The 18316-nt window shown below is 42.2% G+C and overlaps 1 protein-coding gene across 2 annotated transcripts in view; it reads left to right on the forward strand.

The window, feature by feature from the left end:
* Window positions 1-18316, forward strand: part of GRID2 (glutamate ionotropic receptor delta type subunit 2) — a 1619892-nt gene that overhangs the window by 1452373 nt on the left and 149203 nt on the right. For both annotated transcript variants that reach the window (XR_010176066.1, XM_063917339.1), the window contains exon 14: window positions 17466-17632. Coding sequence is in view for 1 of the 2 variants with exons in the window: in XM_063917339.1 (XP_063773409.1) it covers window positions 17466-17632 (167 nt within the window). In the remaining variant the exon portion in view is untranslated. The remainder of the gene's footprint in view (window positions 1-17465; window positions 17633-18316) is intronic.

Raw genomic sequence — 18316 nt, forward strand, 5'->3', positions numbered from 1 at the left:
TAGTTTCCGCAGAGCAAACACCAGGACTCCTTCTTCGCTTGGCCCTTCTGACGTCTTCGGTCCGCTTCCTGGACCACCTTCTTTGGGGACATCTCTCGCCAAGTACACTCGCCGGCAAAGTGCCCTGTTTGCCGACATTTCTTGCAGGGCGTCACAGCGGCCTTCTTGCGCCCCTTCTCCCGGCGCTCTTCTTTTCCACGCTGGATCGACCGCTGCACCATCTTCAGGATGTCTGCCCCAGACACCGTCACCCAGTCGCTCTGGTCCGCACACATCCGGGGGTGAGTCTTCTCCGGAGCCGTCCGCAGGGAGGTCATCTTGGTGGCGTTCCACATCGTGTCCGTGATCCGGTCTCTTTGATCCTGCCGACTACGCCAAGTGTGAGAGGGTGCGGCTGCTGTGCGTGTGGTGCCTGCTGCCGTGCAGGTGTAGACTCTGTACTCACCAGGCGCCGCTCTCTCTCACCTTCAGGTACCGGAACCTCCAACGGACCTGGAAATCTTCAGTCGGATCCGGACACGGCGATTCCCTCTCGGAGCTGACCGACGAGCGAGCTGAGGAGAGAATGGTTTACCTTAAAGGGGGTATCTACCCTTCTTCCACGGGGACAGGGGATACCCCAGGGGTGACCGCGACCTTCATCGGTTGGGTGAAAGGTCATCACTGGCACAAAGCCTCAGCCACTCAGCTTTCACACACTCACGCTCTCGCACGTAGTGTGATGAAAGGGATTCTCACGTCCGTGAGCAATCCTGACTCCGGCGCTCGGGGACAGACAAGGGACAAACGTACACGGATGCTACTCACCGTCACAAGTCTTGCACTCCGATCTTCTCCACTTACAGGTCCCTGTAAGGAGGCAAAGAGAAACAGCCGTGCAGGGCCTAACTCTAACCTAGTGTGCGTCCGCTACACTAGCTACATAAACAGAGCCCTCAAACTAGCTCGTGTGGGTGGTGCGACACAACTATGCACAACTTAAACAACACATACACTTTGCCCTGCACGGTAACAACATACATCACACTATCGGAATACAAGATCAAACGGTGCTGTCCCTTTTTAATCCCTACCTGCCGCTGGAAGGGGGTGGGCACCGCACGGCCTACCCACCTCCTGTGCCTTCCCTCATGAGGGCCTCAGCTCTGCCTTCCTAAATACCTCGGGGTGGCCTGGGCCTAGTGCCCAGGGCCACCTGTACTCACCTCGGGGCTCTTATTCACTGGGCCTAGCGCCCCCTAGCTGCACACAGGCCGGAGGCCTGATTTCACCCACGGGCCTAGTGCCCGCCTAACTTGTTGCCCGTTGGGTGACCTGGGCCTTGTGCCCAGGGTCACCTTATATGTACCTACTTGGCCAAAATACACTAGGGCCTAATGCCCTCTATCTGTCCCACAGGCCTATTGCCTGATTTGCCCCCGGGCCTAGTGCCCGCCTAACTGCGCACAGGGGTAGGGTGGCTTGGGCCTAATGCCCAAACCACCTAATCAAATATTGCCCACGGGCCGGGAGGGCCCGACTACGTGCCCACAGGCAGGGAGGGCCTGACTGTGCCCACGGGCCTAATGCCCGAACACCCGGTGGTCTAGGGAGGAAGAGGGGAGGGGGTGAAGGTTGCCTCACCGAGGCCTCACCTGATCCGCGGGGTCTCCGGCACTCTCTTCTGCCGCTGACCCGTCCTGGCCAGCGGCGCCGCTGTCTCTCCTCCGCGTCCAGCCGCCGCTGGACATCTTCCTCCTGCAGGCCGACGTCTTCCGGCCTCTTCAGCGGCCACCGGAGCTCTTCTCCCCACGGCCGCCGTCTTCTTCGTCCACGCCGTCTTGGCTCCCCGTCCGGCTCTTCTTCTCTCCTCCGCGCGGCGTCTTCTTTCTTCTTCGCGCTCTTCCGCGCGCTCCGTCCCTTCGGCTCCCGCCCGGCGTCTGACGTCAGACGCCGGGGGCGGGGCCTATGACGCGGCGAGCGCCGATTGGCTCGCCGCGTCCCTCTCTGACTGGCTGCCGCTCCGGGAGCCGCGATTGGCTCCCGGAGGGCGCCAACATTTGAATCCTCCAGCAGCCTCCTGTCCGGTGCAGGGAAAAGGGTAATCCCTGCACCGGACACCCGCCGCCACGCACCCAGCGCTGGGGACAGACAAGCTGCCCTAGCGCTGCCCCCAGCTAGGGACAGCAACACAGATGTGCCCACAGGGCACATCTTTACAAAGTTACGCCACTGACAGAAGCCTATGAGCTTCTACAGGGTAATACTATGAAAATATGGACATAGAGCCTAAGACATAAAAGTCAACACAGATACAAGATATTGGCATTATTAATCAGTTGAAAACCTCTATTTTACTAATAGAGGAAAGTAATTTTGATATGTGATGTAATACTTTATATTAGGGCTCTTTAAACTATCAGTGTTCACTTAGTTAGATCAATATTATGGGCAGGCTTTCAATCATTTGCATATAAAGCAATGAAAATATGTGTTTGATTAAATTGTTAAAATGATGAATGGTGATTCCATTACTGACTTTGAAACTAGGCTGACTACCAGGGAGAACTTAGACAGAGATAGTACTTAAGCTGTTTTGATAGTATTTTACATGGGGTTATTGTGGACTGTTGGGTTATGATTATTTGTTCACAGTGGTGGCAGTTGTACAATGAATAGAGTTTATCACTGTAAAAAGGTGCTTCCGTTATCGGTGGAACTGCCTTATAGGCTGCGGTGGGGTGAGGCAGGTGAGGCAGAGCCTTTCCTGTCATACTAATGTTTGTACCAGAGTTTTGACTGGATAAAGTATATGAAAAATACAAATAATATGTTAAAAAATATCTTCTTTTTATTATTCTGATCAATTTTATAGTCAAATCTCTGGAGTAAAAAGTCTATGACACCTCACCTGCTTATCTTTTCCGCCCATCTCTGATCAAAACTCACTACATTTCCAGGAGTTTATACTGCTGCACCTGTGTATAATGCCCACATGAAACATTTGGCTCATATATCGTGTGTAAATCTGGCTCTGGTACTAACCAGTGCCTCCTGAGAAATTTAGCTCACTGCACGTTCCTGGGCTACACCAACAATAAATGGTGTTGTCTATAAGCAAACTCACCATACTATCCTTTTAAACCAGGATACTCATAAATTAGACAGATGCTATGGCTGATTAAAACCAGGTGAAATGCTGGCTTGAATTATCCAAGACACAGAAACTGTGTAATTCATGAATCTCCCAGTTTACATGAATAGTATGATAAGCCTACCTATCAGGAAACTTGCTTTCTGGAGCTGGTTGCATACTGACACGTTGTAGCATTCTATGGGAACTGCAGTGTCAGTGATCTGATATGGAGTTGATGCAGAGTTAAACACTAGTCTCCTATAATTGTTCCTGCATTATATCTATGGAACTTAATGCATATATGCCAAGGAACATGTATCTCTGCAACCAAAACACCCCTATCTCTGCAACCAAAACACCTCTATCCATACTGTTGGTATCTCATCTGTCATAATTATCAGAGCACATTTGCAACAGCAGTGGCAATCGCAAACTTTCTAGAGGATGGTTTCCAAATGCAATCCACAATCTCCCACTCTGCGGAACATGGAATACAATATTAATATTGAACATTTCAAATGGTCTATAGTATAGGTTGTATCAAACATATTTAAATAATATAAATAACATAAGTGGTCAGGAAAAGGTTAAACATACTCTAATACATAAATACTGAAAATACTAACAAAGTACATAAACAAATAAGCAAAACAATAAAACAGTAACTTACAGTACAAGACAATGTAGGACAAATAAATGGTATATAAACCATTTCTGCATCAGGAGTTATGACACTGAAATAAGCATCAGGGTATCAGAAAATGAGGGGTACTTGCCATTGTAGGGAGTATTGAGTAGATTATATTCTAAGGAAGAGAAGGAAAAGCACATGTTGGAAGAGGGCCCTGCTTGTTGGAGCTTACATTCTAAAGGGGAGGGTCAAACAGAGAGGGTTGATACAGACGGGGTAGACAGTGAATATGGAACAGAGGGATAGGATGAGAGATGGGTTTGAGTGCCCATTTTAAGTTTTAATAGGGAGAGCAAAAGAATTCCAGAAATAGGGAGCAGCATGTGCAAAATCTTGGGTGTGGCAGGAGGTAATTAGTACACAGGAGAGGTGGCATGCATTTGTAAATGAGTGTGAGAAGCTTGAATTGTATTATGAAGGGGAAGGGGTTTCAGTGTAAGGCTTGTAATAGAGGAGATGTGGACATAGTATGTTTGGAGACGAAGATGAACCATGCAGTAGCATTGATGGAAAAACCGGAGTGGAGAGAGGCGGTAATCAGGGAGTGAAGATAGGAGATTACAGTAGTCAAATCTTGAGATGACCAGAGAGTGGATGAGGATTTTAGCAGAATCCAGGTTGAAAAAGGGTCTGATTCTGGAAATATTTTTTACTTGGAAATGACAAGACTGTGAAAGTTGTTTTGAAGGAGAGGGAGAAGGATAACTCCAAGACAGTGCACTTGAGGGCTAGAGGATATAGTTGTGTCATCAACAGGTAAAGAAATTGTGGGCAGTGAGATTATCGGGAGGGTGGGAAGATGATCAGCTTAGTCTTATACATGTTAATTTAAAAAAAAACGTTGGAACATCCAGGAAGATATAGCAGAGAGACAGTTGGAGTCACAAGAAAGAGGGAGAAGTCAGGGAAGGAAAGGTAGATTTCATCAGCATAGAGATGATATTGTAGGTCAAAAGAACTAATGAGCTTACCAAAAGAGAATAGGAGATGTCCAAGAACAGAACATTGTGAAACACCTATTGATATATAGATGTGTGTTTTTTTTTGGGGGGTGGAGTCAGAGAGGAAACAAAGAAGGAATGGTCAGAAAGATAGGACAGCCAGGTGAGATCAGTATTTCTCATACCAAGGGAGTGAAATATTTGCAGGAGGAGAGGGTGATCCACAGTGTCAAAAGCAGCAGAGAGGTCAAGCAGAATGAGCCGAGAGAGGTTGCCCTTGGATTTAGCAGCAAGGGAGGTCATTGCTGACTTTCATAAGGGCAGTTTCAGTGGAGTGGAGAGGATGAAAGCCAGACTGTAATGGCTCAAGCAGGAAGTGGGAGGAAATAAAGGCAATAAGGCAGTTGTAGACAATGCTCTCAAGGAGTTTGGAGTTAAAAGAGAGGACAGAGATGGGTCAGTAGTTGGAAAGATCATTAGGATCATGGGTAGATCTTTAAAATTGTGGGAGACAAGGGCATGCTTGAAGGCAGAAGGGACAGTGCCTGGTAAGAGGAGGGATTGAGGAGTTGGACAAGATGAGAACAGGCAAAAGGAGTAATCGTGGTGGAGGTTGGAGGGAATAAGGTCAAGTGGGTAAGTTGAAAGGGGAGAACTGGATAAGGGCCATTAGTGCATATCCAGATACAGGGGAAAAAGTAGTCAGAGTTGGTAAGATTGATGGGATGGGATGGTGTAGGAAAGGATAGGGTGGAGTGCTGAAGTTCTGATAGTATGTGCTATAGGCAGTGAAGTAGGTGGCAAATTCAAGGGTAGAAAGGGAAAAGAGGAGATGAGGGGTGGGCAGAGTTGGGACTTGAAAGTGGAAAAGAGATGCCACAGGTTTGAGGACTGGGAGGAGAGGACATTATTGAAGTATGACTATTTAGAGAGGGAGAGGGCAGCAATGTAGGATGGGAGCATATATTTTAAATGGAGAAAGTCTGCCATAGAGCGTGATTTCATCTGCTATCGCTTGTGGTTTGTGAACACGTTTGCAGATATCTTGTGAATTTGAATTGCCATGTTTGAGGTGTTGATCTGTGAGAGTGAATAGTGGTTGCTGGAGCAACAAAGTCAACAGCAGAAGTAAGGGAGGCATTGTGTAGGGAAGTGTCTTGTTCAGGGAAGGAGAGAGAGAATAAGAGAGAAAAGTGAGTTGAGCATGGAGGATCAGGAAACATTGTTGATGACCTCAATGTTAAGTTTAGTGATGGTAGACTTAGGAGGTAGAGATGGCGAAGCAGAGAGAAATATGTCAAAAGAGAGCAGGTGATGGTCAAAGAAGGGAATGAAGAATTGGAGTAGTCAGAAATATCACAATGGTGAGTGAAGATCAGATTAAGTGAATGTCCACTCACATGGGAAGGTGAGAATGTCCACTGAGAGACACCAAGCAACGACGTGTGGTTTTAGGAGTTTAGTGGCAAAGGATTGATTGGGATGCTGAAGTCACATAACATAATTGAGGGAATATCTGAAGAGAAAAAAGGAAGGAACCAGGAAGCAAAATTGTTGATAAATGTGGAGGGAACACCGGTCGGGAAGGGGGGGGGGGGGGGGGGGTTAAATGACAGGTATACCTCAAATGTTGAGAATGTAAGGAAAGGTTCTGAGGGTATGAGTTTATATGAGTAATTGGAGGATAAGAGGACACTAACACCACCTTGATGGCAACCCCTGGGCCAGGGTGTATGTAATATTGTGAGGCCCCCAGTGGAGAGAGCAGCAGGATAAGTGGTATTAAAGGGGGAAGCCCAGGTTTCTGTAAAGGCTAAGAAATTCATGGAGTTGGAGAGGAAAAGGTCATGGGTAGGGACCAGTTTATTACAGATAGATCTGACATTCTAGAGGGCAAAGGAGAGAGGGAATGGGTTTGTGGGAAAGATGTAATAAGATTATCAAGGTTGCTATAACATGAGGTAAATTTCACTTGGAGGGCATGGATAAAGAGAGTGTAGTGATAGTTCAGGCTCCTGAGCTAGTAAGGGAACCTGCAGGAAGTAGCCAGGAAGGGAATTTATAGTGATGCAGATGGAGGTGAGGTGACAGGGAGAGGAGTGAGCAAGTCTAAGTGGGGGGTGGGGGGATGGTACGATGATGGGGGAGAAGTGAATGAAAGTGAAATAAGAGAGGAGGGGAAAGGAAGCAGCGGTAAGGAAGGCAGAGGAGGGAAGAGAGTGGGAGGAGGTGGTGAAGGAGATTAGGGGGGCATGATAGAGGTGGGAAAAAGGGGCAAAATAAAGGATTAGGTAGACACGGAGTGATTTTGGAGTTGAATAAAGCCTGAACGTAGTGTGGATGAGGTACATTGGGGAAAACTGGAAGCAGGAATGTTATCTGTGTGAGACACAGAGCAGTAGATGTGCATAAATGCAGGTGAAAATATAGTGTAGGTAAATGTGTATGCGCAATGGCAAAAATTTATTATTAAGCATAACAAAAGTGGAGATTTATGGGTACAAAAATTGAATTTTAAAGTAGACTGTCTTATGAGAGGATGTGAGGTTTGGCAAAAAAGCAATGGTAGCTGTACATTCAACTGTGAAAAACTGAAAATACAAGTAGTTGCAGGTGAAGTAGTAAGTTATTATAGTGTTGTAGAACTCCTTCGGTATTACTGATTGTTATAAGAATGTTCTCCTTCTGTTTTCCTTCAGTTTAACGCCCGTATAATGCTACAGTTATGCTTCAGTTATTATGATGAAAAACTTAATAACTGCTAAGCATCCCCTCTACCATTTACTGTTCCAGCAGAGTATATATATATATATATATATATATATATATATATATCAAAGCTAGTAAGTAGCACTGGTAACTTTACAATTTATTTTCTTCCATATTTACATAAGTGATAGCGGGATTACAATGAAACGCCAATGCAGGCCAATTAACATAGTTAAGCAAAAAATGTTGAAAAGTTTATTAACAAGATAAGATAACTAAATAGCAATGAGAGTTCCAGTCATGTGTAATATCCTAGATAGATAACGCTATTAATTATGACATTAAATTGATGCAGTGATGTATGGCAATTGTCTATATCTTAAATATTTGGATGTAAACCAATACTAGCGCTGAGTTAGAGGAATCTACCTGTTTATACATAAGAATGGTTTTATGGTTTTAAGGGCTCCATTAATTCCCTTGTGTGGAATTTTATATATATATATATATATATATATATATATAAACACACACATATATATATATATATATATATATATATATATATATATACCATTGCCACCTGGACTGCTGGAGGGAAAGAACAGGAGAGAGGATCTTGTTAAAGTATCAAGAGGATAATTTGAAAAGGCACAAAAGATCTTTTCCTTAGATTGTTTAAGCAGATATAAGTCATTCAAAGAACAACCTAATCGGCCCATGGGCATAGAGAAATTAGTCCCCACGTGAATACACAGTAAGAACAGTGTGATTCAGAGAACAGACACCCCTGATGAAGTCAGCATTGACAAAACGTGTTGGGTGATAAGAGGGTTGCTAGATCCGATGTTAATGAAAAAATTTGGATCTACAAGATAGACTGTCAACTAAAGAAAGCATTCTGCTAATGTATTGTATAGATTGAAAAACAATTTTTAATGTTTTAAAATCATGTATTAAATAAATTGTTTTGCAAGGTCAGTGGTCGCATGAAAATGTGCATGTACAATAGGCGCCCCTGAAGATATCCGTACTATATATATATATATATATATATATATATATATATATATATATATATATATTTAGCAAACAGTGTTTTTCACAGCATTTTTGGCATGGAATCTGAAGCACCAATTTATCACACTTTGATAGATATGCTCTTAGATAATATGCACAGCCTAAGGAGTGACACTTAAGTAGAGATACAATGCATCTGTTCTCAATAATTGGAATTTACACCCAAAGCCAACCCCCTACAATGGATAGCATTAACATGGCTTAAACAAACAACCATGGCATGCCATTATGCCATATATCTAAGAATTAAAATACAGTAAGTTAATCCCTTCACGCAGACAAGGGACTGCAAATAGTAAATTTGCCGACTAAAATTGGAACGCATTTTTGGTCAATAGCAGATGTCTGATACCTATAGCAGTATGGAAAATGTGATTACCTAAGCACATATCTTTACAAAGCAATAATTAATTGCAATGCTATGCAGAAGAGTTGAAAATATTAGGTGTCAGAGCACCTGGAAACCCCCCCCCCCCCCCACCCCCCCGATGAGCCTATTTTTTTACTTCTGAGACAGACACAGCAGTGTCTCCATCTCAGTAAAACTGACAATCGTGATCATGCAGCTACTGCATCAGCAGAGACCTGTGTAGCTCTCTGCATAGAGAATGTCCGGGGGGAGCTGCTGGCTGTTCCTTGCTCAGCCACAACAGCTCCCTCCGTCCTCACAGTGCCGCCAGTCAGCTCCCGCCTCCTAGACCCTGGTGGTATGTATAAAATATACAGTATAAAATATACAGTATATACAGGAACCGTAGCAAAATAGGGGCATGGCTTCATGGGGAAGGGGTGGGACCACAGAATAGTACTAATTCACATTACACTGCACCGTAGTGTCCATCAGTCAAATAACACCACACAGTAGTACCCCTTATACACATTATACCAGATAAAGCCCCTCATACAACACAGGAAAACAAATAGGGGAAAAAACCTGATTCATTCCCTTTACATTATTTGTCATTTTTTCTCCTTATAGCAATGCCCTTTACACATTATTCCATATACCGTAATGGCTATTACACATTATTCCACACACTGTAATGCCCATTGCGTATTGTTATACACATTGTAATGCCCATTCCACATTATACCACATACGTAATGCCCATTCCACATTATACCACACACGTAATGCCCATTGCATGTTATGCCACACACCTTAATGCCTATTACAACTTCTGCTACACACCATAATGCCCATAACACATTATGCCACACACTGTAATGCCCATTACACATTAAGCCACACACTGTAATGCCTATTACAACTTATGCTACATACCGTAATGTCCATTACATGTTATGCCACACACTGTAATGCCTATTACAACTTATGCCACACACCATAATGCCCATTATACGTTATGTCACACAACATAATGCACATTTCATATTATGCCACACACCATAATTCCCATTACACGTTATGCCACACATTATTGCCATACACTGTAATGCCCATTACTCTTTATGCCACATACAGTTGTTCCCCTGACACCATTTTATGCTCCACTAATAATGTCCCTTACAAATGATGCCCCACAGTAAGGCTTCTAATTACTTTTAAATTACCTGCGCATTGCCATCGGTCTCATGCTTGTTGCCCAAAGTTTCCTGCTCTGGGTTCCATGTTCATTGCCAGGGGTCTTATGCTCATTGCCAAGGGTTTACTGCTCGTTGCCAGGGGTTTCATGCACATTGCCAGGGGTCTTATGCTTGTGGTCACAAGGTTCATACTTATTGCCACAGGGTTCATGCTCGTTTCCACGGGGTTTACATGGGCATGTTCTCCAGCCATCAGCTGCACACTGCCCGCACCCCACACACCGGCTGCAGCAGGCACTCTGGGCTGCGTGGGCGTCCGCTGCTGCCAACACCATTGAGGGAGACAGTCAGACGCTAGAGGTCCCATTTGATCTCTAGTGTCTGGAGGTCAAGTGAGACATGTAGTGTCTGATTGTCTCAAACTCCCCTCACTAAATCTCGTGTTTGCCTCTGCTTTGCCAGATTTTCATTCCAACCCGTCAGATCTGGCAGATGATCTGCCAGATAATTGTATAGTCTATTCCCCGCTTTAGTATTATTTCAGACAAAATATTATGACTTTCAATCATTCTCAGATAATGATTGTGAAACAAGAACTAAGGAAAACACTAAATATATGCAAACAGTGAGACAGTAACTTTGGAGTTATGGGAACATAAAAAGCAGGAAAGTGTGACAAATGCAAAGTCTTGTAAAATGTCATGTTTTACTTTACGATTTAACTGGCAATGCAGCAGCCCTTCACTGTTTACTGCCTGAATGCCTCCCCCAGTATTTGTGTTTAAATGTGTTTATACTGTGTAAATTACTTCAATAATAAAAGCTGAATAGTTTCCTTTAAAAATAAAAAAGATGCCAACGAATTGTTGCATTTTTTGTTACCGACTGACGCAGTGGAAATGACTTTGTCCATTTTCTTTGACTTTTTTTGTCAGGCCATTCATTAGGTATTACACAAGCCTTTTTTATTGTAATTGTAAACAAACAAGTTAGAATGTTTGTATGTAGAAAATATTCTGCTAAAATATTCTTTGTTAAAAAAAATACACATGTATATATTAATAATGCCATTCATGGAGGCAGTGGGCACTTTCACTACATCTGAGCCAGACTATGTGCTGGGTAAAACGACTAGATATGAAGCTATTGGTCTATGTGGATAAACATTCCCCTATGCTACAAGCACAGCACCTACTTTTGCTGAAGCTGTGGCGTATGGAGCCCAAGAAGCAGCAATACAGGAACCCAAGAATAGTCTCTTCAATCCTGCTTGCACTCCACTGTCATTAATGTATAATAAAGTAGATGGGGTTTTACAGATGTGATCCTCTGTGTCCTCCTCTTTTTACAGAGATTTAACTAAAGTATATTAATTGTAAAATTGTAAACTAGACCAAATTCATCACATATGCATTGAAACATAGGGGGTCATTCCGAGTTGATCGCTCGCTAGCTGCTTTTAGCAGCCGTGGAAACGCTAAGCCGCCACCCTCAGGGAGTGTATCTTAGCTTAGCAGAAGTGCGAATGAAAGGATCGCAGAGCGACTACAAAAAAAATATTGTGCAGTTTCAGAGTAGCTCCAGACCTACTCAGCGCTTGCGATCACTTCAGACTGTTCAGTTCCAGATTTGACGTCACAAACACGCCCTGCATTCGACCAGCCATGCCTGCGTTTTTCCTGGCACGCCTGCGTTTTTTCGAACACTCCCTGAAAACAGTCAGTTGACACCCAGAAACGCCCTCTTCCAGTCAATCAGTCTGCGGCCACCAGTGCGACTGAAAAGCGTTGCTAGACCTTGTGTAAAACTACATCGGCTGTTGTGAAAGTACGTCACACGTGTGCACTGCGCCGCATACGCATGCGCATAAGTGCCTTTTTTTGCATCATCGCTGCGTAGCGAAAAAAAAATTCTAGCAATCAACTCGGAATGACCCCCATAGTAATAGTTAGCTCAAAACAAGAAACTGTATCCATACATCAAATCCGAATATTTAATTATAATATAAACAAGACAAATGTTTTAACATGTCCAGAACACAAGTAAACTCTTGTGACAAGAGTAAAAACCATTAGCCATAATGCATTCTTTGAAGCTAATGACATGGTGTGTGGCATACGGCTTTAAAATTAATTTAAAAAAGAATCAAGGTGCTGATCAGAAACTAAGTGAAGTCATTGACATTGTTAAAGCTCATAATTAGCTCACTCGCCTTCAGCATTACAGCGTTACAGTATACAGAACAAAGAAACCAAAGTACTGATCCTAGCCAAACTAAAGCTCTTGACATTACTAAAGCTCACAAAGTAGCACAGATGTCATTAAGACATCAGAACATACTGAAATGGCTGTATTACAGAAAAACAGAATTATGGTTATTCAGGAAGAAAATAGATAGCTACAACTCCCACACTATTCTGGTGAACATTCATATAATGGCAGGAGCAATCCCAGCAGCAAATTTGTTGCGGGTCTATTTATTAAGCCTTGGAGATAAAGTGGACGGATGTAAAGTACCAGCCAATCAGCTCCTGTCATTTTTCAAACCCAATCTGTGACATGGCAGTTAGACACTGATTGGCTGGTACTTTATCTCTGTTCACTTTATCTCCATCCAAGGCTTAGTAAATAGACCCCATTGTTTTGTAAGGGGTGGGAGTCTTTGGCCTGTATTCTCTACAATGTGTGGTCATGATGTTTGGCTGCACACAATACAGAAGAGTACTGGACCCCAACATCAGCAATTTTCCTGTAAATCTCTATGGTGTCTAAGGACAAATTGGCGACTTTAGTAATTGCAAAGTGTCGTCATTCCAGTGGTACTTTGCAGCAATCAACCACAGCTGAAGGTTGACATGGACAGGGGACTAACATTGGGAAAGTTGAAAGCAATGGCAGATCCAGAGAGAAGGGATGGTCAGGATGATCACACCCCCATAACATTTCTTATGTTCTCACTACCGGTGGATGCTATATAGCAGCGCAGTACCACATTGGGCATGTAGAGGGCAGAGACCACTGATGCTCAGCAGAAGCAGTCTACATGATACTGATCTCCCTAATCCCATGGATCCACACCTTCTTGACAGGCAACATTTGGAGCATGAGGTTTTCCAAAGATATGTTAACTAACTCTAAGCCTAACCCTAACCCGAACAGCTCCCTAGCCATAGACCTAACCTTATCTGCAGTCTAAACCTGGCCCTAAAATTTGGAATAATTGTCAGTTTGTATTCACACCATAATGATATTCTGAACATACACCATTCCCTGCATCCAATCACTTGCCTCCCTTTTTGTTCTCTTAAAAAATATATAGCTAGACAGCTAAGAATTATATTTCATGATGTTTAAGTCAAGACTGACTGTACAATGTCCGCTTAATATTTAAAATGGTGATAGGAGCAGATATAATTGCTTTTTTCCACCTCAGGAAGGACTTTTCTGAAACCGTTTAATGGATTCCCTCATAAAATTAAACACTTCATGCTGTAGGTGTGTAACCAAATGCCTCCATATTCACTTTGTCTCTATCAGCAGAACCTGTTTTGTTTTTTTTCCTTTTGCATAACAAATATTATAAACATGAGAGTTGCATTTTTCTCTATTTTATACCACGGAATATGTAATATTTGCATATACAGACATGTCAAAAATAAACAATTTTACTGGTGACAAAAACCTCTAGCTACTGTCCTCTCATAATAAATACCCAGAATGCACTTTGTTTATAACTATGGACAATTTCATTGAATAATTTCTAATAAGGATACAAAAATATACAAATAGCAGCATAATAAATATGATCAACAAGTTTTCTAAACTTAAAAAAAAAAAGAACTAACCTACAGATGTGTCCTAATACACTGTGGCTTCAGTCGCACCAAACAGCCCCTCTCAGCGTGATAGAACCCGTGCAACTCGGCTGCGCCGAGCATCTTGTTCACTCAAATGTGCATCTTATTTGCATAAATAAAACAACAGGAAACAACAAAACGACTCTGCTACGTTACACTGATCACTTCGATGTGCGACATTTGTACACATGTGGGTCTGAATCTGCTACAATACAGCGCCTGTGGCTTTTTCTTATGCCAAGTTCCATTGTGCTTCATCTGTTACTTTGATGTTTTTAAAATAAAATTGTGTGCGGCGGAGGCCGCAGCCCAGTGACTGTAATACACTTTGTTTCTCTGCGTCTGCAATGCAAATAAGACTCATAATGTAAAGAGAAGTCACTTTGCTGCATCTCTCAGAGCGGCTTAGTCACGCTGTGCGCCTAATGCCGTATGGTGTATTGAGGCTTGGTGTATGAGGACACATCTGTCTGCACAATAAAATAGGTACTGAAACAGACAACATTTAAATAAACACATGTTATATTTATTGTTTTGCAGCTGGATAGGTTCTTGTAAATTCACATTTGTAATGTTTTCTGGGCAGCTATGAATATTTATAAATATCAAAGAAGGTGTAAATTTCTCATGTAATGGCAGGAGCACGCTCGCTGTCTTGCTGAGGCCCCTTGTCACATCTCACATTATCAGCCATTGCTGTTACTCCATCGTGCATTGGAACATTTACTCTAAATGTGGACATGATATTAGTGTCATAGAATCCTTTGACCATGCCAACAGTCTATGTAAATCATAATAGCCTAATCTCTCAGAACATCTAGGACACTCCCAAACTTCAGGAACTCCTTCGTGGACAGCAGAACACTCTACTATCTGGATGGGATGGTGATGTGCTGTTGTGTTCACAGTGCATTACAGTTTTAAGCAAAATCACAATGATTTTACTTGCTAGTCATATATACATTCGCAGTGGTGACTAGCACCGAAAACAATTGTCTTTTTGTTTTGTATATATATATATATATATATATAATTAATATTCCTTTGGGTTATCTGCGCACTGAGTGTCTTCTTGTTTGTATACGCAGCTGTACTTACTAGGTGACCAGCCTATCTAAAATAGATAATGTTTTGTCCAGTACTGCACTCAATCCTAAATTATGTGAATGATGTCATCTGATAATAATGCAAATGTTATAATGAGTTGGATAACTGTATCCCTTGATCTCTATAGAATGACTATAATACCGTAATATCTTTATAAGCTTTACTTGTTAAATTCAAAGGTACATTACAGCATATGTAGCTCAGAATACAATAGAATGAAAAATCAAAACAAAGATAAAGTATAGTGGAATATGTGGATATATAGATGAATACATGGATATATAGATCAATCCACACTTAGTAAAGTCCTGCTGAGCACCTCTGCACAGAATATGAATATCTGTTAAAATCTTTCATGAAAAGGTAGAAATCTCAAATTAGAACGCAAATGTCTCTATGTAAAGTTCACTAAAGTTCAATAACAGACTACGGCGTCCCGCACATCTGTAAAGTGTGAGCGCTCAAACTTGAAGAATAGGAAAGGGTGGGTAGGTGGTGTGGGGGTCTTCACGGTGTCTGATCGCTGGTGTAAACTGCAAGGAGTGGAAAACATCGGGGATCCGGACTCGTCCTCTCTCCCAAACCCCGCCTTCCAGTGGTGTGACCGGGTTCAGATGCTCCACTGGAGGCCGGTCGGTTTAGGAGGTAGATACTGTCTAGGGCGAGGGAGATCACGGTCACTGCTCCTCAAAGCTGCTTACGGTGGTCAGATAACAATAAAAATCCAAGATTTGGCATAAAATAACCCAAAAAACATGTGTGGACCATTTGGGTATCAACCATTTTTATGTCAACCCTTTGATCCTGTCAACCTTTTGTACCTGTTGACTTTAGCCACTGCCGACTTTTCACCTGTCGACCTTTTGTACATATCTGTCTAATGCATGTCAATCACTCATTGTTGACCTAATGACTGCTGACCTAAATATTGTCAATCTATTAATCCACACCCACCCACCTCCCAACCTAGCACTAAACCCCACCTCCAGTGCCAAAGTCTAATCCTCCCAGTTGCAGACTAAACGTTATATCAATATGCTGGCAATTCTACATTCCACTATGTCAACATTCTGAGAATGTCGATGTCAACTTTCGATATTTTGAAAATTTCAACATTGGAACTGTGAAATTGTCATTTGCCAACCTAATGACTACATCCATCCCCTAGTGTAGGGACTTGCAGAGATCAAGGATCCTTAGATGCTGGGCTGCAAACTTACATGTTTAATCAAAATGTGATCAAAATTCCAATGCTTTTATATTCTAGCACTCCAGAATTGCACTTTGCCTCAAAAAACAATTAGTATTAACTTGAGTATACATATGCACTGCAGCATATGGTATGGTCCACCCAAACAGTAGTACCTCTCCCCATTGCTGTGATGATGAACAGCTTCACCCGGGATCACACGCTGGTTTATGGACTCCTAGTGTCTCTTCCCCTTAGCACTTGGACATAGCAGACAAGTGATGAACCGGCCAGCTCCACAGTATATAAAACAAGCAGATGATTGCTGCAATGATGTAAAACGGTGTCCTGTCCTGTGCAAACACATTTCTCCGCCTCCAGACCGGTGTCAGCGGCTTCCTCAGTGTCATTGGGAGAGGAATCAGCAGCAGAAAGAAAGAAGTAATAATGCCACTGTATAGGTCATTGGTACGACCTCATCTAGAATACTGTGTTCAATTCTGGAGGCCATATCTTCAAAAGGATATTAATACATTAGAGACTGTACACAGAAGGGCAACTAAAATGGTGCATGGCCTACATCACAAAACATACCCAGAAAGACTAAAAAATCTCAATATGTATAGTTTGGAGCAGAGAAGGGAAAGGGGGGACATGATAGAAACTTTCAAATACTGTATATGAAGGGTTTTAACAAAGTCCAGGAGGGAAACATTCTCCATATGAAGAGAAGCAATAGGACACGAGGACATGCACTGAGACTAGAGGGGTGGGAGGGGGGGGGCAGGAGAAATATGAGAAAGGGTATTGGACAAGTGGAATAGCCTCCCATCAGAGGTGGTAAAGGCTAAGACAGTAGAGCAATTTAAACATGCATGGGATAGACATAAGGATATCCTTACAAAGAAATAAGGATCAAATACGTTTTGAGATAAAAAAAATATGGTTAAAAAAAAGGCGCAGACTAGATGGGCAAAGTGGTTCTTATCTGCCGTCAAATTCTATCTTTCTATGTTAAAGATCATTTGAATTTCATTTTTAATTCTTCCTATGAATGTGTAAGCTATATAAATATAAGTTACTGGTGAGAGACACTTTATGCTTGTTTGTATTTTGCATGAATGTTAAGGGGGATATGTTCACATTCAGAATTTCTTTTATGAATTGTACATGTGACAAAGATGTACTGCATATGGTATTCACTTACCGTTTATATTTTCTTTTTCAGGTGAAACATGGAAATTATGCTTTTGTGTGGGATGCTGCAGTGCTGGAGTATGTAGCAATAAATGATCAAGACTGTTCCTTTTACACAGTAGCAAATACAATTGCTGACAGAGGCTATGGCATAGCACTGCAACACGGCAGTCCGTACAGGGATATTTTCTCTCAAAGGTAAGGCATTTCTTTTATTTGGTTCACAGTTAGTAAAAGCAAACAGCAAGACAATCTTTTTCTCTTTTTTTTATGTGAATGTACTCACACATTCCTCAAATAGTGCAATGTGTTGAAATTTAATAAGGGCTAGCAACATTTCAAAAACTGTCAATTTTTTTTCCAGTTATTACAGTAAAATCCTAATAATGGTACAATGTTGTCTGACTTTGTGGTCTTTGCTTCATATGGTACATTTCCAATTCTGTAAGATTAACTTAAATAGTTTGCTGATAAGTTTTAGTACTGTATGTTGTCAAGGTAAAGTCCAATTAAAAGTTTCGTATAGCTCTCTAGAAATTTGTGATATTCTGTGACATTTTAGTCAATGGCAGCTTACAACTGTAGTTATAAAAGCCTGTGCTCTGTTGGAATGTATGGCATTGTATAAAACAGAGATAAATACAAAAAGGGAAAGTAGACTGGCATGCATGGAGGTTGTAAACAGGCCCCCTCCACTTTTAAACTGTGCCTAGCACAAAGCTAATATAAGTACTAAAGTGTGTTGCTTATTTTGTTATAAAATAATCACATCTGTATAATAAGAAGTAATGCACGCTCCCCCCCCCCTTCCCCCCACACACACATTATGAAGTACTGTAATAACAGATGGCTGCCCGCATGTATCTTTAGGGACAGGAAATG

The sequence above is a fragment of the Pseudophryne corroboree genome, chromosome 1 (assembly GCF_028390025.1).
Source record: "Pseudophryne corroboree isolate aPseCor3 chromosome 1, aPseCor3.hap2, whole genome shotgun sequence".
Classification (NCBI taxonomy): Eukaryota; Metazoa; Chordata; class Amphibia; order Anura; family Myobatrachidae; genus Pseudophryne; species Pseudophryne corroboree.